This window comes from Ciconia boyciana, chromosome 2 (genome assembly GCF_034638445.1).
Source record: "Ciconia boyciana chromosome 2, ASM3463844v1, whole genome shotgun sequence".
NCBI classification, from domain to species: Eukaryota; Metazoa; Chordata; class Aves; order Ciconiiformes; family Ciconiidae; genus Ciconia; species Ciconia boyciana.
In genome coordinates this window covers 121,259,167-121,280,627 of record NC_132935.1, presented here as the reverse complement: position 1 = coordinate 121,280,627, position 21,461 = coordinate 121,259,167, and the positions used below count along the sequence as shown (strand labels likewise).

General features: G+C 35.3%; 1 protein-coding gene across 9 annotated transcripts in view; it reads left to right on the top strand.

The window, feature by feature from the left end:
• The window catches only part of ATP2C1 (ATPase secretory pathway Ca2+ transporting 1), a 68,430-nt gene that overhangs the window by 41,172 nt on the left and 5,797 nt on the right, over positions 1 to 21,461 (top strand). For all 9 annotated transcript variants that reach the window (XM_072853844.1, XM_072853843.1, XM_072853852.1 and 6 more), the window contains 15 exons: positions 2,731 to 2,886; positions 3,548 to 3,616; positions 5,270 to 5,345; positions 5,863 to 5,929; positions 7,065 to 7,189; positions 8,448 to 8,545; positions 10,057 to 10,152; positions 10,263 to 10,352; positions 11,792 to 11,896; positions 13,580 to 13,736; positions 15,170 to 15,340; positions 16,331 to 16,428; positions 18,102 to 18,152; positions 18,963 to 19,129; positions 20,871 to 20,939. In XM_072853844.1, the coding sequence (XP_072709945.1) occupies positions 2,731 to 2,886; positions 3,548 to 3,616; positions 5,270 to 5,345; positions 5,863 to 5,929; positions 7,065 to 7,189; positions 8,448 to 8,545; positions 10,057 to 10,152; positions 10,263 to 10,352; positions 11,792 to 11,896; positions 13,580 to 13,736; positions 15,170 to 15,340; positions 16,331 to 16,428; positions 18,102 to 18,152; positions 18,963 to 19,129; positions 20,871 to 20,939 (1,595 nt within the window). The remainder of the gene's footprint in view (positions 1 to 2,730; positions 2,887 to 3,547; positions 3,617 to 5,269; positions 5,346 to 5,862; positions 5,930 to 7,064; positions 7,190 to 8,447; positions 8,546 to 10,056; positions 10,153 to 10,262; positions 10,353 to 11,791; positions 11,897 to 13,579; positions 13,737 to 15,169; positions 15,341 to 16,330; positions 16,429 to 18,101; positions 18,153 to 18,962; positions 19,130 to 20,870; positions 20,940 to 21,461) is intronic.

Sequence of the window (21,461 nt, the reverse complement as noted above, 5' to 3'; positions counted from 1 at the left end):
TTCAGTCTGAATTATAAGATATTTTGGCAGCTGGTGCAGGTGATTTCAAGTCTTTATTTGCATTAATCTTTAGGCTATAGTTTCAGTGTTCTCTGATAATGGAATATTGGAAAAAAAAAAGGGGGGGGGGGAAATTGTGCCAGTGTAATCTTTTCTCTCTGACACTTTTTCATCAGTGTGTGTTGTGATATCTTCTAGTTTACTAAATATTTGATTTGTAGTATTAGTGCTGCTGGAAGTGCTTGAGTTGAAGCAATAGCACTGTAATAGTACTTGCAGATTCTCTAAAAATGGAGTGGAGTGTATATATGTTCATCTTGCTTTTGATGGTTTTGGTTGAATAGTGTCATGTTACTTTTCTGTCAGATTGGGCAACCTGAGGATGCCCAATATCTGAGCTATCTATCATGTTAAAGTAATTTCTGGATATGATGAACTGTATATCCAATATATCCACAGTTGATACTGGATTAATGCAGTGCTCATTTTATAGACAAAGCCCAAATGAGCTAGTTTCTGAGACAAATTTGTGGCGCTTCTGAGAAATTTGTCTGGATCATCTGCTGTTAGTCCCTGTAGTGTAGTTAGTACTTGAGTGGGTTTGTTTTTTGTGACTGCAAACAGTTTCTCCATCCCTCAGCAATTGTATAGTCTCTGCATTGGTATGAAACTGCTGTTGTAGCAGCATCTACTTTCTTGCTCATAAGCTTATAGTGTGCTATGACAGCAGCATGCTTGGACCTCTTACAAAGGGAATTAGAAGTTTCTCAGCTGTCTGGAGCCCTACACCAGATGAAAATTTGTGCCATCTTTATATCAACTACTCCTGCAGATCATTTGAAAATAAGAACATGTAATCTTGTTTTCATCTTGTCTCTACTGGGCATTGTTATGGGGCGGTGAGTTTTAAAACAAGTTAAATGGAGATCATCTTTTCAGCTAAAGAACTAGATCTCTTCAGCACATTCTGATTGACACTGTCCTAGAAAACTGTAGAAATGGTAATTAAGCGCTGTTTACTTTCTGAAGCCTTTCATATATGTGAGAATAAGTTTCTTCACTGATCTAATCGTGCAGGGACAATCTCGTTTTCTGAAATGTATTTGAAGACCTTTTCTGGCCTAAGTTTTTTATATGCTAATGAGTGGTCCAACAAGTTTTATGGTAATCTTCTCTAAAGCCAGATTATTACATCATGAACTAACATGCCTATAACAGTGTAGGCTTTGAACACAATTCCTTTTGGTCCTTTGGTAGTGATAAGTATTTCAGAGCTCATGAAACACTAAATCTGAACAGTAGCAAAGTGGCATCTTCATCCTGTTTCAGCTTGGAATCTGAGGAATACATCAGAAGTATGAAATTACTATAGAACTTTCTGGGGTTAATAATTCTTTATGGCTTTGATTGAAAGGTTCATTGCAGTTTTTGACAAGTGTCCCTTTTCCTTTATTGATACAGCATCCATCTTTTAAAAATGGGTACTACACTGGTAACTATTTGAGAGAATAGCAGGAATTAGAGGGATTTGACTGATCAGAAAGCACTTTAGTAAAGGTACTATCCTCTTTTAACATTGACTAAATTATTTTTGATCTAGCAGCCTGTGTTCATTTTGTTGTCCAGCTAGAACTGGAATGCATCAGAGTTATCGTGCCACTTAAAAAAAACCAAAAAAAACCCAGAACAAAACACCAAAAAAACCCCAACTTGAACCTTGGAGCAATCTGCTATAGTGTGGCAGTACTGAGAGCAATGTAACTGATTCTTATTTGCTCTTTGTACGTGGTATCATTTCAAAGAGTTTTGGCATGATAAATTTGGCAGTTTATTATGCATCCTTTAACACTGATTTTCTTGTAGGTTATATTAAAATGTAGTGGTATGGTCACCAATAGTGGCTTTATACTTTTTAATAATACAAAATTATTTTACTTAAATTTTGTCATCATAATTTAATGATTCAGGCTTTGACTCTCTTCAAGATTCATTTAAGTCAGTGGATTAATATGCAAGAATTGATGTCAGTTGAGGAAAGACATTTCAATTGACAATTTTTATAAATTATTTTTTGTTTTGGATTATATTTATAGAACACAATTTTTATTTTCTTCATCTGTCAGCTGATTAATGCAGAATAATTCATTTTTACCTTTTGCTTCTGTAACTGCCCCCACATGCTACCAAAAACCCCACAAAAGTAAAACCTAAAACAAAAAAAGGCAGCTTCTGTTCCTCTAGTCTACTTGACCATTGTCTGAATAGCATTTTCCCTATAGAGACTTTGTGAACAAAAAACACTGTATGAAATATGCTTTTTGTTAGCAAGTTCTTAATGGACCATGATAGGAGGAAGTGGACAGAAGAAGAGTTGAGAGGATAATATGTATGTGCACTTGCAGTCCCAGTTAATTATTTTGTTTGGTGACTGAATGCATCATAGTTGCAACCTCTTGAATGTTTTATAGAAAAACAATCATGACCATAAAATTATGAGTAAACTTCGACTCTTCAAAGTGAGAGCTTGTTGCATTGCTGCAATATTCTGTAGGAGTGCTTGTTGCTTTGCTGATCCTTAAAATATGGTTGCTATTGACATGGTTTTTTTACCATATTAATAAATTGGATGTATTTTTACTGGACAAAATTGGGAAACTTCTATTAAAACTTCCAGCTACTTACAAAAGATTGTCATCCTTTTTACCTAGTCCATGTATTTTGTTTTCAAAGGCTGTGGACCTTTCTATTGATGAATCCAGTCTCACGGGTGAGACAGCTCCTTGCTCTAAATCTACAACTCCTCAGCCAGCAGCAACCAATGGAGACCTTACTTCTAGGAGCAATATTGCTTTCATGGGAACATTGGTCAGATGTGGAAAAGCAAAGGTAAAATCATTATTCATAGGGAAGAATATTTTCCTTGTTTCAACTATTTGAAGGCAGTTCTTATTTTTAAAGTTCACCTATCAATTGAGAAATGTACTTTAATGACTACATATATTTTAAGTTTTTCTGAAACAATAGAAATGGAATAGAAATATAAATTTTTACTGGAAATATGGAAGACTTTACTGTGATACACTGCAGCGCTTTTCTCATTGGTGCTTTTTCAGACACTGGTTTAAAAAGAAAACTAATCTAGCACCAGGAGAGCTCAAATTTATAGGGAGCAGATGATGGGAAACTCTTCTGCCTAGGATGTGGTATTTTCCATCTAGAACTACATTCACGTGTTTGAAAAATCTGTAACTGAAAATACAGTTTTGGCTAGTGTTAGATAGGTCTTATCCTATTTGAGTTTTGTTACTGGTAGTTACTAAATACTTCAGCAGTACACAGTATATCAGTTTGTTTCACAGAGGCAAAATGTTTTTTAGCAAAAATATTTCCTTCTTGTGCCAAGAATTAATTTTATAAACAAAGCTAACAAAATTGTAGCAGGCTAAATGGCATTTGCCCACTATTTGAGTCAAAGCTGTCAAGAGCAACCACTAACACTAAAATTAAACTTCAGATTTGAATTGGCTCTATTTCTGGTTTTTTTTAGGGGATAGTTATTGGAACAGGAGAAAACTCTGAATTTGGGGAGGTTTTCAAAATGATGCAAGCAGAAGAGGTAAGAGTGAATATTTAGAAGCAAAGACATGTATTTTGTAAGTGTATATTTCATTCATTAAAACTTTGAATTTATTCCATAGGAACTTAGTTAAACTTAATTACATTGCTTAATTCCACATTCAGTGGAACAAATACCATTGCAATTTGTGGAAGTGTATGGAACTACATTTGTGCAAAAGGGATTTGTGTGACAGATTTGTGTGCTGCATGCACAGGATTGTTTTCCCTTGATTAGCAGTGTACTTTGGTGTTATGCGTGCATCTCTTGCTGCTTCATGATCTCCACCTTAACCTTTTATAAGCTCCCTTTGACTCTGGTATAGCAAAGTCCCACAGTGATTTTTCTTTATTGCGTTACACTGATCCACTCAGACTCTTGAGTGCTTTGTGTATCTAGGGCCTTCTGGCTTCTTCTCTGGCTGCCTGACAAATGTAGGATCATAAGGAGACAGTCTGCCTCCAGCTGTGAGGACATCATCAAGCATAGTATAGGCAGCACTTTTTTTTCCAGATATATACATTTTTGAAATCTGTCAAAACAGAGCAACTAAGGGCATTAAATGCATCACCGACCTCATGTTGTTAGCTGCAGTGCCTTACTACGCCTTTCAAGGGAACACTACTATCCAGTCACCAAAGTGGTATCCACTTTAATACATACGTGACAAAAATATGATCATCTGTTGAACAGTACTTATTTTGTATTGTAACAAGTGTAATTATTAATGGAAAAAAATAACCACAAGAAAACCCCCTATGTGAGCATTCTACACCAACAACATTCTGAAATATCAGAGCACTGTGAATACTGTAGGGTTATTTTTGATGTTTATATTACACTAATCTCATTTTAAAAGTAAATTTTGAAGGTAAGAGTGAATCAAACTTGATACCAGCTTTCTCATATAGAGTGTATGGACTTTTTTCATAACTTGTTGAACAAAGATGATTTTACAATGACCCCGTCTTCCTTTTTTGCCACACTTTCTATACTGTAGTCCACCATATATTACTATTAAAAAACCCAAACTCACTGGCATCCAATGTAAAAATCCACTTTCCTGAGGTTTTTCTTTGTTTTTTTTTTTAAATTAAAATTTTTGCTTTGTATCCCTTCCTCCTGTCTATACTTTTTTTTGGCACTAGATTGTCTAAATATTTCCATATTTTTCTATTGGCTAAACTGAATTTTCTGCAGATGACTAACAAATTCCTTTTGAGATATAATTGGACTTCCAGGGCTCTAATTCCTCTGTCTTGAAAAATCAGTTTTACTCTTGTTATCAAGAACTTTTTGGTCTTGGAAGAAGTGCAGTGGCTTTTAGTCAGCATGATTTATTTATTTATTTTTTAAATAAAATCTTTGATACGACCTTTTGTATTAGATTTGCTGTAGACATCACAAAGCTCCCGAACAATATTTCTAATAAATTTTTCATTTCATTGAAGTGTTCTTGAATCTTCTTGAATTCTACACAAGAATGGAACAGAGTAGTCTGTTTTCACAAAGTAAACATATGGAAACATAGGGTATAACTGCATTTTATTCAGTGACAGTGTCTTGAAATTTGCACAGCTGAAGTAATATGTGATACAGTTCATGCTTTTTAACCTGTGCTTGTTAACTACTGCACGTTTACTATTCATCAAGGCTCCAAAGACACCTCTGCAGAAGAGCATGGATCTCTTGGGAAAACAGCTTTCCTTGTATTCCTTTGGTATAATAGGTAAGAGAATTTATGTAAAAGAATTACAAATTATTATGTAACTGAAAGTAATGTGTAGGCTTGCGGAAGTGGAAGGGCTTGATCTCTCTCTTTAAATACTTCGACTCCTCATTTTAATGGTCATGTTGAGTTTATGCCGCTAATCATCTGAAGATTACTAATGTAACATAACTTTCATCATAAGGGTATTTACTTGCTGCTTCTTGCAAACATACTTTTCTGACTTGCTTTTTGTCCTCTAAATGCTTCCTTTTAAATTGCAATGTGTCTTGTATTCTGATTCAAGGTGTGCATGAGTACCTCACTGCTGGTGTGATTGGGCAACTTGACTGGCAGAAGCTTTCTTCACCTTTGCCTTACTAATGGAATCATTCTTTGACAGTGAAAGAAATAATAGATTTTTATAGGTAGCACAATGATAAGCTTGGTTTTGGCTATCTGAGTTCTTTTTCTTTTCCCCATGAGGCTACAGTACGTGTTGGTTTTATATTTATCGTGATGACTGTTTTCTTTATAGGAGTTATTATGCTGGTTGGCTGGTTGCAAGGAAAGCATATACTTGATATGTTCACAATTGGTGTGAGGTAAGATTTTTGTTTTTAAATGGTGTAGAACGTGCATTACAGCAAGCGTCTGAAAGCTAGCGATGTATATTATAATCTGCTTGCACACAGATTCTGCTTTTAAGTTCACAGAAGTAATTAAAAATGAAAATGGACTTTGTGCTGTAAAAAAGCAAATTCATACTCATTTTTAATGATACGGTATGTTCTTGTCAGTCTCTTAAATTGTGCATTTGTATGGTGATTTCTGAGTGTCTTGTGGAGCATCTGCAAACAGACGGTAAGAGTTGTACAGTTTGAATTTCTGTCTAAGTAAGTAAAGAAAATGTAATTTTATAAGTGGCATCAGACAAAACTAAGTTACTATAAGCCTTGAGTCATGTAGTTCACTAGCTCATTTTCTAGTGTATTATGGAAACTTAATCCCAGTGTGTTGTCTGCTGAGAATAACACTGAATTTAGATGATCTAACTTTGTACTCTTAGAAAAGTTGCTGAGTTGCTAATTAGGTGGACAGTGCATAAGGCAGAAGTGTTTTAAATCACGGGATCAGACTCTGAAGATTACCCTTTTGGGGCGGGGGGGAAAGCACCAGGACCTGCATCTTTGAGCATTGTGTAGTGAGTTTTTGTGATCTTGTTTACAGTGTTACCAGGGTTTTTTTTTGGTTTGGTTTGTTTGTTTGTTTTAAATGACCTTCTGTGCCATTCCAGCACTTAGCTTGCTGTCACATGGTGATCTGGAAGTAACAGCTGTGGATCAGTGGTCACTTGAAGTGGTGGCATTTCCCAGTTCTGTCTAGTGGTGACTACACTTACTCTTCACAATCTGGGCTGCTTTACACAGGCCTTAATTAGTGTTTTGTGTAGGCAAAACAGATGTACAATTGATTTCTCCCTCCCTCCAACTTTTCTTCATACTTTTGCATAAGTAATGAGTAGAAATGTCTTAAGTTATTGCATTTTGTTACCGTCTTCAGTGTGTATCTTATAATGAATGGTATACAAGTAGAATCACATGGCAGCTGTTTCCTTTCACTTTTAACCTCAGTGAACAGAGAGCTACAGAAACAATGATCTGAAGTGTAAACGCAGCATTACTACGTATTCAAGTATGATGTTCTAAGACAAGATTTGTATATTTACTTTCATTACAGTTTGGCTGTAGCTGCAATCCCTGAAGGACTCCCTATAGTGGTAACAGTGACGCTGGCCCTTGGTGTGATGAGAATGGTGAAGAAACGGGCTATTGTAAAAAAACTGCCTATTGTTGAAACTCTAGGTATGACTTGACTAACTTAGAGATAGTGTTTTGATACAAATGTTAGAAAATCAACACAAATATTGATGATTAATGGTTAAAATAAAGCAGATATTCTTATTTTGCTAGCAATGCGGTGGTATCTTTAAAACATTTCTAAACTGAATGCATTTTACACAGTTAGAATTCAGGTATATTTTTGTGGGCCCTCTGACTTTTTTTTTTAAATTGAAATAAACAGTCTGTCGGTTAATAGCATGCCACACTAGCAATACTCTAAACTGCGTGAGTGATTGGATGTGTGGAGTACTCTTTATACTTGTTTGCTGTAAGATGTTCTTGTTAAATAAGACTTGTAAAATGTTTTTTAAACTAAATTTGGTGTAAGTTTAGGAATGATATTGACAATTGGAAACAAATCCAAATTTGAATATTAGAAAAAGCCTTGTAATCATAATGCACCTTCAGGATGTTATGCTGCTCATATTAAAACTTAAAATCATTTAAAAACATTAAAGCTTAAAAACATTCTGTACACAGTTTCAGTCGTGAAACATGTAAAGCACAGGACATGGAAAAGGAATAGAAATACTAATTTAAATAGCTGCTGCATTTGAATTTCTTTTTGCATTTGAAGATTGGAAATATTTTTTTCTAATGCGTCTAGCAGAGTTTCATTAGTGTTGCAAGGTTTTCTGGTGCTTTTGCAATTCCTGCTATTGTGTCCAAAAGTCTGAAGATACTGCAACACTCTTTCAAAATACTCTTTTCCTGAGTTAAAAAGGCATATACAGATTTCACGTTTCTGTAATCTTTTTAATCTTATTAAAATTTGCAGGTTTAGTAGTAAGTCACTCTTCTGTGACAAAAGTGTTGTGGCTATTGTTAGATAGACATCGTACTCTTTGATAAAGAAGAATGACTGCTGTAAAGCAGGCTCTTGGCTTTCCTCCTCACCAGGAGTTGCAATTGGGATTTCAGTAACGTAGTTTGAGATACAGCAGAATAAAATGAAGGAGAGGTAGTGAATAGAAGTATTCCAGACGAGTTGTGAATTTGGGATTTTAATTAGTTTATTTATTGGACAAACTTGTGAAGAATGTTGTACAGCTATTCATTAAGAGTTGAAAATTGGCTGTCTTTGTTAAATCTCATTTTGTTTTTTCACAAAGACAGCTGCGGTATTTCTAGCAATTTGCTTGTCTTGAATACTTTTGTTCTTGTTAGTTACATTGTTCGAAACAAGCATTGTCTTACAAATGTTAATTGGTTATTTCAGGTTGTTGCAATGTAATTTGTTCAGATAAAACTGGAACTCTGACAAAGAATGAAATGACTGTTACTCATATTTTTACTTCAGATGGGCAGCATGCTGAGGTATGTAGTGAGACTCTGTTAGACTTAAATTTTCATTTTTACTTTGTTGTGTGTATCCGCTGAAACATGCTTGAGTATACCGCAGGTAAAGCATCAGTTAAGAAAGCGTAAATTTGTTGCACTAAACTCCTGTTCCTCAACTTCCAGCTAATTCTCTTCTTCAGCTCATTTAGTATTGCAGCCTTGAGCTGTGTTATCCAAACCTTCTCTGGTTACAGAATAATTTTTTGTATAATATGTGAAGTTCTTAAATCTCTGCATGGCTGTAGGTTGCAGTAAAAGACAGATGCTGAGATACAGTACAAAGACAAGTTGAGAGATTGTTTTTCTTCAGTACAGATAGTTGAGGCTATTTTGCTGTTGTGGATGCGTAAAAATAAAATTTGCGTGTTACAAACATTTGAAATAGGGATATTTAGCTTTTGGCTAAAGGGCAATTTATTGTGTGAACCTTCATACTGAGTATGTACTGTCATTCTTGCTTTTTCATAATGGATGTAGTTGGAAGTAGGAGCAGGACATGAAACAGTGGTTGTTGAGTTTGGGGAGTTGCTGCAAAGACTGAAGTAAATGCACAAAAGAGAAGCAAAAGCAGCAAGGTGTGGAACTAGATATGGTTTTGTGGGAGTGTTTTAAACAAGTTCTTAGTCTCAAACTCTTCTTGACCAAGGGTTTTTTCCACATTACAGTTAACAGAGGGTCTTGTAATCGACTTTTTGTAAGCGTAAATACTGGCATTTTTTTCTTATTCTTTCCTGTTATTTACCTTTGTTTGCTTATACATCCTGGTATCTATTTTTCTATTCTTAGAATTCAGTAGGAATACTGTAATTGCTTTTTCTTTACTACTAGCACAATTTGTTTACATCTGGGTCAAATCAGCTCCTTTTTCCTAATTGAAAGAGAACTTGAAATGGCTGTAAAATATATTCTCTGCTAATACTGTAGACATGAAGACTTTTTTAGGATCCTAGTGGGATGCCTGGTTTTATGCACTAAAAATACAATTTTACTTTTTTAACACCTCTCTGAGGTCTCAGCTGAGAGGCTGTTCAACTATGGTTTTTCTTCTTACTGGATGAAAGTAGGACTCTGCTCTGTACTTCCGTTCCCCTGCAGGGGGTATGCATTATTAACCAGGATAAAGACGAATAGGAGAAAAACAAATTAGAAAGCAAAAGAAAGAAGAAAAAAAAGAAAGCATGCCTAATACTGTAAGGAAATAACATGCACTGCATTTATGCTAAGGAATAAGATTGCTACTTTTTAAAAAAAATTAGTCTCTAATATATTTCATTGAACTCACTTGCCCTCAGAGTTTTTATTTCTTAATCTAGTACCTCCTACATTAGAAGCTGAGTAGGAGAATCCATTCACACTGAGTAAAATCAGTCATTATGAATGGCCTCTTTAAAATTTTCTGTAATTTGTAGTAAAAAGCTGTGATTAAAACAGTTTATGAACCTGGTGAACATTACGTTGCACACTGCCTTTGGCTGTTTGTCTTTCAGGTTACTGGAGTAGGTTATAACAGGTTTGGAGAGGTGATGCTTGATGGTGAAGTTATTCATGGTTATAACAACCCATCCATTAGCAAAATTGTTGAGGTAAGATCTTGGCAGAGAGAGGTGAGTTTTAATTGATGATGTAGCACAAGAGCTTTGTATGGCATTTACTTTGTGTTCTGTTTTCTCCCCTTTCCTTCCTCATCTTTTAGGCCGGTTGTGTGTGCAATGATGCTTTGATTAGAAACAACACATTAATGGGGAAGCCAACAGAAGGGGCTTTAATTGCACTTGCTATGAAGGTGTGTACTTGATGGTGGTTTTTGGATTCATGGCAGGTGGGAAGTGTGTAGAAAGTTGTGATTTGGGTTTTTTTTTCTCTGTTTCTTCTCCTTTGTTTCTCCTAGATTTGTATTGCAACTGCTCATCTCCTGTGTTTCTTTTCTGTTGGAAATCTTTGGGCATTCTGAAAGATGAGATAAAATTATTTAGAACTGAAGTAAAATCTTGCACTTAGTACTGTCTTTTTACCTGCCACAGGCTAATTTACCTGTTGAATATTGATTGTGCTGTCTCTTTCCCAGTTCTCATCAGAAGCAGTAAGAAGTTGATAACTGATGTATTGGTGACTGCAGCATTTATAGTGCATTTTAAGTGCGAGGCACAGGTAGTTTGAATTGCGGACACTGTGATTAAATGTTTTGGGTTTTTTTTTTTATAATGCTGTGACACACCCATTACAGCTACTGAGAAATGTGGCAAGGCATCTTAGCACTTGATTTTTTTTTTTTTCTGTGATGGTGAATAAACTCAAAAACATTGAAAGATGAATGCATTACAGTCTTTCTCTCCTTGTGTAACTGAGGCCCGAGATGTATCTATCTTCTTGTTGAGACTCATTCCAAGTCCCCAGTCTTTGACTGGAAAGGACCAGAGTGATGTTGTTTTGGCAAGAGCTCATAGAAACTGAGAAGAACAGGAGTCTTTCACATCTGTTGCTGGAAAGGGAGGTAGCAAAGGAGTTGTGAAGCTCTGTAAGTACTAAGAATGGCGTATGGCAGGCTGCTGCTTCTACATCTTCTTTAATCGTCACTTCCTCTTGGACTTGGTTAAGAGTAGAGCATGGAATGCTGCAAGTTGCATCAGGTGTGGGGAGAGAACAGCATTTGAAATGAAATGCATTTTGTCTGGAGTCTCATGGTTAGCTTCAGATCAAATGTTTGGGTGATTCTGATCACTAAAAAAAGTCATTTCAAGTTGGATCATTCAAATTTAAAATCAGTGACTTGCCTTCTCCAGACTTTGCTACAGTCTTGTGTTACAATTTTGTAGGCCCTCCTAGCAGAGAAATTACATAGAAGATATTAAAAAAAAAAAAGCATCGGGGCGATAGACATGTTTTGTCAAACCAAGAGCTATGTTGCTAGCCATTGCAAGACTTGTGTTTGTGGCTGGTCGTAATCTACAAAGTATTTCAAGATCCTTGGATCAAAGATAGTATATAGTGTTAAATGGTCTGACTTATGCTGAAGCCTGAAAGAAGCTTCTAGGTTCTTTCAGTGCTAGTTTGTCAGAAGCTTGTCTAAACTGGAACAGTGTGCTCAAAAGCAACTTTGGAGATGAAACTGTTTTTTAACTAAGTAATGATTGTTAACTAAGATGTCTCAGCAAGTCAACAAATCGCATAGCTGTTTGAAAAGAAAAGGTCCTGACATTGTGATGGTACTTCCGTTTTTTACAGATGGGTTTAGATGGACTCCAGGAAGACTACATAAGGAAGGCTGAATATCCCTTCAGCTCAGAACAGAAATGGATGGCTGTTAAATGTGTTCATAGAGCACAGCAGGTAAACTTGAATCACTGTTTCCTTGTGCACTGGCTCTGTAGAATGGTTATCTACCTTGTTTAATACCCTCATTTTTCACTTCAGAAATTATGGCAGGCTGATAGTAGTGCACAGTCCTGGGAATATGGTTTGATAATAGACACAGTTCTAGTTCAAGCTCTGAAGTGGAGATTAAGAATCGCAAGAAGTTATTTCCATAAAAGGCATACTGAGAAATTATTTTAAGTATTTTGATATCTGAAACTTTGAATGTATACCTGGCTGGTTTTTATTCCTTCTCCTCGAACATCTAAAGCAATTCTGCCAATCTTCTTCTGTTTCACTACATAGTTACATAATGAATTAAGAGCAAGAAGATGCATTGATGTTCAATAGTAAAATTTCTTTTGTTTGCAAACACAGGTTTTCTGATTTTGATGCAGACAGCACATTCCCCAATGATGACAGGTTTTGTTGATGTCAGCAGTGTCCTGGATTATCAATACAAACCATTCTTTAAACTCTTTTTCTATCTTCTGGTGCTTTCACATACATATTTGCATTCATATTTCATTTAGACCAATCTGAATGTTTTTGTTACAAATATTGACATAGTCACTGCCAGTCTGATAACTGGAGCCTTGTAGATAAGGTCTGTTGTTGCACATATCTTGGATGTATGGAAAATTTCCTAGTACTTCTGACCAAAAAAAGGCTTGCTGACAGCGTTCAAGTATCACAGTAAAATCTTTGCTTTGGAAACAAAGCGTTTGACTGCTTTTATCTGTATGGATAATATGGTTGTATTATCCTTGTCTGTATAAAGAGTAGTGAGCAGGAATTGCTATGTGATTTTCGTCTATGTAAGGATTTACTGTGTTTGTGGTTTGGTGTCAGCATTTTTCAAAGATTGAAAAAATTGGTAACAGTTTTAAAGGGAGCATAAATGATTTGAAGGCTAAGAAAATGCAGTGGGATTAGAAACTTAGAGCTCTATCAGTTAAGCCTATCGGAAAGATTGAGGTAACTTGACTACTGTGCATAAATACCTTCACAGGGAGAAAATAGATATATTAGAAGACAGCTTTTTAGCCCAGCAGGGAAGAAAAGATGAGAATCAGTAATTGGAAATTGAGCTGAGGCAGCAATTCGTAATGGAAAAGTGGGGAAGGGAAGGAATCGGTTGATTTAGCATTGGAGTTGTGTTCCAGGTAGGTGGTGGATTCTCAGTCCCTTGATATCTTCAAGGCTAGATAGCTGTCTGGAAAATACTAGAGTTGTTAGGCATGGTACAAGGGTGCAGGTGATGTTTAAAGACTTGTGCAGCTGGTCAGGTGATGAGATAAAGGTATTTCAGGTCTAATGTTCTGTGTAGGTTTCATTTCTGTCCTTTGCATGGTGTCTTTAGTCTATAAACTGTGACCTGCAGTGTCTAATGTGTATGATGTCTACTGAAATGAGATATTGATTATTAGCTTGGCTCTTTTGACATTACCACTTTTGAACATACACTGTATAGAAATACTCAAAACAACAAATTTTTTGGGTTTAGAAATGTAACTTTGATTTGTGTTATGTCCTGAAGACTCTTTAGAGAAGTACAGACATGCCATTCTTCTGTGTGCATGTGTATGTACTTGTGTGTGTGTGTATATATTTATATACACATACACACGTGCACACAACAATTATTTTTCCTTCTAGGACAAACCTGAAGTTTGCTTTATGAAAGGTGCTTATGAACAAGTCATTAGGTACTGTACATCATATAACTGTAAGGGGCAGACCTTACCTCTTGTTCAGCAACAGCGAGAGCAATACCAGCAAGAGAAGACATCTATGGGCTCTGCAGGACTTAGGGGTAAGACTGTTTCAGTGTCTCAAAATAACATTTTTTTTTTTTAATGGGACTGTTTAAAAAAAAAAAAAAGCACTAGGATTTTTTTGTTCAGTAAGTGCCACTGGGTTGTTTAGTTTTTCTTTAAAATGGGGGGGGGATGGATGTGGAAAAACAGGTGCCATTGCCTAAGGCCTGTATAATAACATGATTAAATTGCAGAGGGTGAGAAAAGGCACTGCTGGTTCCTGACATCTCTTGCATGTGACTATAACTGAACAGTGCATTTATACCTAGTAACTTCTATATCTCATTATAGATTTTTGTGGATTTTTAAAGATGTGAATGTGCTTGTTTCTATTACTTTGGGTCCTGGCACCTTTGAGTTAGGCTAGCACAACGGACTGCAGGTCAGAAGATGCCATTAGGATTATGTTTTGTATTCACAAGGTGTGTAGATTTTTAAATAAAGCTGGAAGTATTTTTCCCAAGATGATTGATAGGAGGTGATTGTGGGCAAGCATTATACATGGCTGGCTTTCTTTGGCCTCTGTAAAGAGACCTCTAGGCTGTTAAGTCCATCCACAGGTTTTTAATGTGAAGGTATAGGTACTATGTGGCTCAGGAAATTCCCAAGACGCAAATTACTAGAAACTGAGAGGATTTGCCAGGAGTGGTATCTCTTTGTGCTTGTTTTGTTTGGACAGTCATTCTTTGTGTCTGCTTCAGACCACTGTCAAACAAAAACCCAGGGTAGTGTTTTGAAAAAAGTGAATGTGCTTTTCTGTTACAACTCTAATGTCATTTAAATATATTCAAATTAAGATTTCTACTGTAAAAGACATTGCAGAAAATATTCAGCATGTACTCAATAAAATTTGCCTCTCTAAAAGAAAAAAACCACCAAAGCAGAAAATAAAAATACGTTAACTGATCCTTCCTTTCATCCTCTTGCATAAAAGACTGTTCATGTACAGAGAAACCACAAAGCTAGATGCTGTTCTCTTTCCACACAGTGAAAGTATAAACACTTTAATCTGAGAACAAATAGGAAAGTTATCTTTAAAACCTGGAATATGATGTATGTTTGATAAAAAGACTACTCTTTAGAAGAAAGGAATATACATAAGTAGGCTATTCTGAATACTTAAGATAACAGACATTGCTACCAAGGGTTTTTTTTTTTAAATAAATTTGCAATTCCCACCCTTTGCTTTATGCTGGCCTACTAGTTCAGTTAGGTCTCATTTCTGAACATCTTCTTGTGATAAGTTAATTTCAAGTGGAATACTTGGATGAATGAAGCTACTCAAAATGTTTTCAGTGCTGAGGCCTTTGGTCAATAAGCAGACATAGTTGTATGCCATTAGTTTTCATTTTTGCAAACAAATATTAGCAGTTGTTTTAAATGCTGATGTAAATGCTAATTTTTTTTTTTTTTTTGTGTCTCCTAAAAGTTCTGGCCTTAGCTTCTGGTCCTGAGTTAGGACAACTGACTTTTTTGGGGCTTGTGGGAATAATTGATCCTCCACGGACTGGTGTAAAAGAAGCTGTTACTACACTTATCACATCAGGAGTTGCAATAAAAATGATTACTGGAGATTCACAGGAGACTGCAGTGGCCATTGGTATGAATAGTCCACTTCCTTTCATTTTTCACTTGTTTTCTGTTTTGGCAACGCCTAGGTAATTGTTATGAAGTGTGGATATTAAGCCTTTAACATTTGTGAGTTCTGTATGTTGGATATGGCACTCTGGAATTAGAAAAAAAAACGACAGCCCTAGCCTGAAGTGATACTTTGGTTTCAGCCTGTAGTTTTTTAAATTTGGTTAATGTATGACTTTTGCTGTTTGAAACTATGTATTTTCTTACTGTATTTTATTATAAGATATGCTTCATTTCTGATTCTTACTCTTATACCCTCAACATCACTCTCCCTACCCTCAGCTTTGGATGCCTGTCTTATAGCAACAGGGAGAAACTAAAATATCTGGTGACAGTGAGCATTTAGGATTGATATGGCACTTCAGTACTATCCAATACAGTTCTGTCCATATAACTAAGTTTGAAGTTTAAGTGCTATTAATAAATATTTAAACAAATTACTTAACTTTCTATTTTACAATATAATACATTAAAGTACAGGTTCTTTAGCCAGAATACAAATTCTTTATGTACAGAATGATGAAGAAAAAGTTGAATGTGCATGTAAGTACACCCCCAAACTAGCAGTACTTCCTCAAAGGGCTTTTTTTCCTTGTCTCCCTCGTTGTCATTTTTCATTTTCTGTCTTGTTATTTTTGAACTGTGGATTCTTTAGAGAGGCCTGACCTTTTGTGTTTACATGGCACCTGACACAATGAGGTACAGGCCTTTAGACCTAAAAGGTCTAAGGAAATAAACATCTGATTAGAATAGACTTTGTAGCATGTGTTTGTTACTCAAGAGTTCAGATAATGGACTCTCGTATACAGAATCAATATGGTGTTAAGATGTTCTGCTGTAGGCATTTCAAATCTGAAATGCTGCAGAAAATAGTAGGTTTAAAAAAAAAAAAGGTACTTAGTGTTTTAAAAGGGTACTTTATTATAATACCTTTTTTATTATTTATTTCCAGCTAGTCGACTAGGATTGTATTCCAAAAATTCACAGGCAATTTCTGGAGAAGAAATAGATGATCTGGATATTCAGCAGCTTTCTCAAATAACACCAAAGGTTTGTTTTGATATACTACTTACTGAAATGCAGTGGAGGATATATTTTATATTGAGAAATGCTTTTTTTCTGTGGAAAGCTAAAATGTAACTTCTGAGATCCAAATAACATGGTTCTAATAGAAGTAGGTGACATAGTAAATTACCAGAGGCTTTTAGTACAGAAATACAGAAGCTGTCCCAGATCAAACAAGTATCTTTTGGTTTGATGTATGACCATATGAAAATGTATTTCTTTCAACTCACACGGTTATCTTTTTAGTGAGTTTGTTACTTTTGTCTCTTTTGACAATTCAAGTTGTTTTTTACCTTTCAGTGCCTACATTGGAACTTTCATTTTGCCACCTCTCACTTTCAGTGAGCACCATCAACTTTTTGTATTGTTAGACCATTTTATTTCTTTGAGTAGCTAGCTCAGCTCATATATATAACCTTACAATTTGCATGTTCAGACAGTCCATCCTTTTGTAATTCGTAAGAGGAGCTGTCTGTATCTTTAATGATTTTTAATTGATCTGAGGTCACTGGTTGAGAATTTTGAAAGGGTCTACTTATTAACTTACTGCTTAATACTTTTTAGTTATTAAATAATTAAATGTATTAGCCAGTGTCAAAGCTGTAAATGTGAAGGCATAATCAAATGCAATTTAGGTTCAGGCTTGGCTATGTTGCAAAATTTATGCATCGAAATGCTGCTCTGTTTGCAAAAGACTGCAAAATTAGACTGCAGTGTGCTTGAGTCTGATGTAAGTAAGCCAAAAGCCAATATTTACAATCAAGAAACATGCATGTCAACTTTGTGTCTTTCCTTGGTGACTCACAAAAACAAACTTAGTAAAGTATTGTGTAGCAAGTAATAATTTTTGGTTTATTTGGTAATACTTGTTCTTAAGGGCTGTCCACCTTAAATAACTGAAATAGCTACAAATTTACTTTGTGCATGTTTGACCTGAGACCCAATTTGTTTTCTAGGCATTTATTTAAAATCTTATTAGGAATTAATTAAAATCAACCAATAAGATTGATATCTGTGTACAGACTAAAGTGGCTGTCAAAGTCTAACTTCTTATCCAACTTTTAAAAAGGAAAAATAGATGTGAATGCAAACAGTATGGAGTTTATGGATAACTAAATTCCATGTGCTCAAATTTCAATTCACAGAGAAGACCATAGACAAAAAAAAAGCTGAAAAATAATAATTCTTTCTAAGCTGGAATCTTTATTAATTAGCTTTAAAACTCCAATCTGTTACTAATATGCTACACAAACTAGTAAAATTGAAATGTCCTGAGTAGCTTGCCACTAGCGCTGACAAGGGAAAAGGACATTATTTATAAAGTCAGCATGGCAATTGCCTGCATGGATTTAGTCAGCAAGGCCAGCAGCAAGCCATTATAACTCAGTTGCTTCACAATTTCAGAGGGTTTTTAAATTGCATATTCTTTCTTGAAATAAGTAGCACCAACTTTTGTCTACCAGAACACACTTTGACTGTTCTCTGGAACTAATTATTTCACTCTATTAAAAACACAGCTCACTGGTGCTTCAACTTTAGAGCTAATAAGAGTGCAGTTGGCCTTTGATAATATTTTTTTATCCTCTAGTTTTATAGAATCCAGTGCAATTCTTTACATTTCTCAATTTTTCACTGCGTCTTCATTGTGCTTTTAACAGGTTGCAGTATTTTACAGAGCCAGTCCCCGACATAAATTGAAAATTATAAAGGTATGTCTTACTAGAGGCTCAAATGCTGGACTGTTGCTATGGGTATTGTTTATGGGTACTGTTTGTGGTGCCTTTACCTAAATTATGATGTACTACAGTGCATCAAGATGAAACCAGAAATGCATTTGGTTTGAAAGTGAAGTGTATTTGAAAATATTACCTAGAAAAATGCATAGTGTCCACAAGAGATAGGCAGCTGCTGATAGGCAACATCATGCTTGCTTCTATATAGGGAGTTAGGGGTCATTGAGATTTTGTGTCATATTGCAGTGTAATTGACTAGGAACTGGGAAGAACCATATTTCTGATACTTCTCAGAACAGGATAAAAGGGCATGAATTTCAAGCCATGAGGTAATGCTTCCATTCAGAAGTTAACAAAAGAAGGTAGCAAAGAGGAACATATTCAGTGTAACAATTGGAATAATCAGAAAAGCAACAATAAGGAGAAGGAAGTTGAACACAGACAGTTGGAATATATTGAGAATTGTTAAGAGGGTCACAATGTTAAAATGTAAATACAGTATCTTCTTTCTCTAGAGTTTTTTACTTAAAGGCAGATTTTATATACCCTAGGTTTAAAATTTAGGCTATCTGAATATATGAACTGAAGTTTAACCTGAAATCTTGTATAAAAATTCATTAAAATAGACAGCTGCATATTATTTTTTTTTAGGATTTTACAGTGAAATTAGAAGAAATTGGGGAGGGTTGGGGCAGGGTGATGACACAAACCCTGTATCTAGAATAATTTTATAGGATGGGTTATTTCAATCCCCGATTTAAGCTCTCTTCCCTTTCTTTTCTGTAGTCCCTGCAAAATAATGGTGCAGTAGTAGCTATGACAGGAGATGGAGTGAATGATGCTGTTGCTTTGAAGGCTGCAGATATCGGTGTAGCAATGGGACAAACTGGAACAGATGTTTGTAAAGAGGCAGCAGATATGATCCTCGTGGATGATGATTTTCAGACAATAATGTAGGTGGCATTTATGTACATACCTTGTGCTATGTAGTTTTAATGAAATGTTGCCTGGGTTAAAAACAAAAGAAATTCCCTGAACCTGTAGATGTAGAAGCTGTTAATGAGTTCTCAGCTAAGTCAGGAGAATCATCTTTATGGTGATTACCTGTATTATACTCTTAAAAAAGAGCTGGGAAGATAATAGTACAAGGGGCATCTAAGCATTTCTGTCTTTTTATGTATGTTAATATAAGAATCTATTTACATATTTAGACCTTTGCTACTTTGGCCTTGTACATAGATCAGATGTAAATAACAAAGAGGTTGTGCATATATGTGCTATAAAAACTAACCTGTATTTCTGCTTCTTGAACTAGAATTATGGTAGTAGTATATTTGGAAACATAAACTGAAGTGAAATTGAGTCAGCTGTCAGTAGGATTCATCTTAATTTAATTTCTTACTTCAGAAGCATAAATCTTATGTAAAAATGAGAGAGCATTCCTGTCAAGATTTAAAAATTTTACAGTGCTGTGTTTGTTTTCAACTCTTTAAATGTGGTGGTGTTTCAGAAAAGGAAAGGAATATAAGTTATTTAAATATCACAGGTGAAAATAAGTTACCAACTTCTAGTAACCAGCTATTTGTTACTTGTTCTTTTTTTTGTTTGTTTGGTGTACTTCAAAGAGCATAGCTAAACTTATCTTATTTTGAATTTGATCCATCTGACTTTTGAAGGTCGTGGTTGTTGGCAGAGCTGGACTGTTGTCTAGTGAGATAGCCTTCATTTCAAAGTTATGCATCAATCTCAGAACAGTTCAGTTTGTCTGAAAGTATGATGCTTAAACCTTGGGAAGAAGTGAAATGTGGAAGTACAATAAAAGAAAATCTACCTAGGTAGCAGCATGTCAGAAGATGATCTGAGAGTTCAAAGGTTTCCATACTAATTCAGCCAACAGCAATGTGCTGTTGTGCAAAAACAAAAGAGAAGGGAATAATTTTAAGATATTCAGAAGAGTACACAGGAAGGACATCTGTGGTAAGTACTTAACTTGGACTTGATGAGGCTTTTGTTGGAATGCTTTACCCAGTTTTGCTCACTTCATCAGGAGAGTTCTCAACAGGAGAGTGAAGAGAGTGGTGAACACTAAGGGAAAAAATAATGTATGAGCTTCCATAGTTTTACATCCTTCCCCCAACCCCTTTAATCTGTTTGTCTTAAAAGTTACAAAAGAAATGCTGATTAATTGTTGTTCTTGGCTATTGGGGCAATGGAAGAAAGAAATCAGTTTTATTTGCAGCAGAGTAGACTTGATTTAGGTATTAGAAAACACTTTCTCACCACTATAATTGTGATAATGTGATAGGCAAGTTGCGATACATGCTAGAGGTTGAGAAGATGGTCTACGCATATTTCATTCTGGTGCAGTAAGAATACACAGTCTTTTAAAGTCATGCTATATATCTGTTTTTTAAAAGTGTGTGTGGTTTTTTTAATTATCTAACTTGAATCGGAAGGTCTTATCAAGGGTGATGGTAAATCTTGAACAAGGAGGAGATTTTGCCATTGACATTTCATTTTGAAAGTTAAGTTAAGCAGCTGGAAAAATAACTGTTGTGATTAATCTCATAGTCAAGTTGAAAAACAATGCCAATGTTACAAGAATCTCAACTCCATTTGTTACTTTACATTTGAATTACTGCTTAAAGGAATATTTTTTTTGTCCAGTGATGTAATCTTTGTTTTTAATTGCAGGTCTGCAATTGAAGAGGGTAAAGGAATTTATAATAACATAAAAAATTTTGTTAGGTTTCAACTGAGCACGTAAGTTTGAAAAGTTGACAATATCAGAAGGTTCTAACTACATTGTGAATGAATCAAATCATCATGAAGCAGATGCTGCATAAATTCACATGAACATTGTAAATTTCACGTAGGATGCTGATATGCTATGCTTTTGAATTTTCAGTATTCTGTATTTCATTTTTAAAGAACCAGAAAATAGTGCAATAAACAAACATCTGACTTTGTCACAGTTCTTCCTGTTAAGATGTGAAAAGTCAGTAACTCAGAGGATGGAGAGAAACAGCATAGCTACCTTTGGGTCCTTGTTTAAAGGAGAAGTTAGTGTAGTCATTCCCTCCTTAACCAGAACATGTATATCAAATGGAGGAAACCAGGGAAACAGGAGGTTAGTTTCTCTGTAATCCATATACTGGTTTGTGGAACAAGTTAGCTCTGTGAAGCTGACTTCCTTTTCTTGCATATAAGGATCCCTCTACTAGCTATATCATGTGTACGTAAGACAAGAAGACAAGAGTTCATTAAGCTTTAGTTTCAAAAATT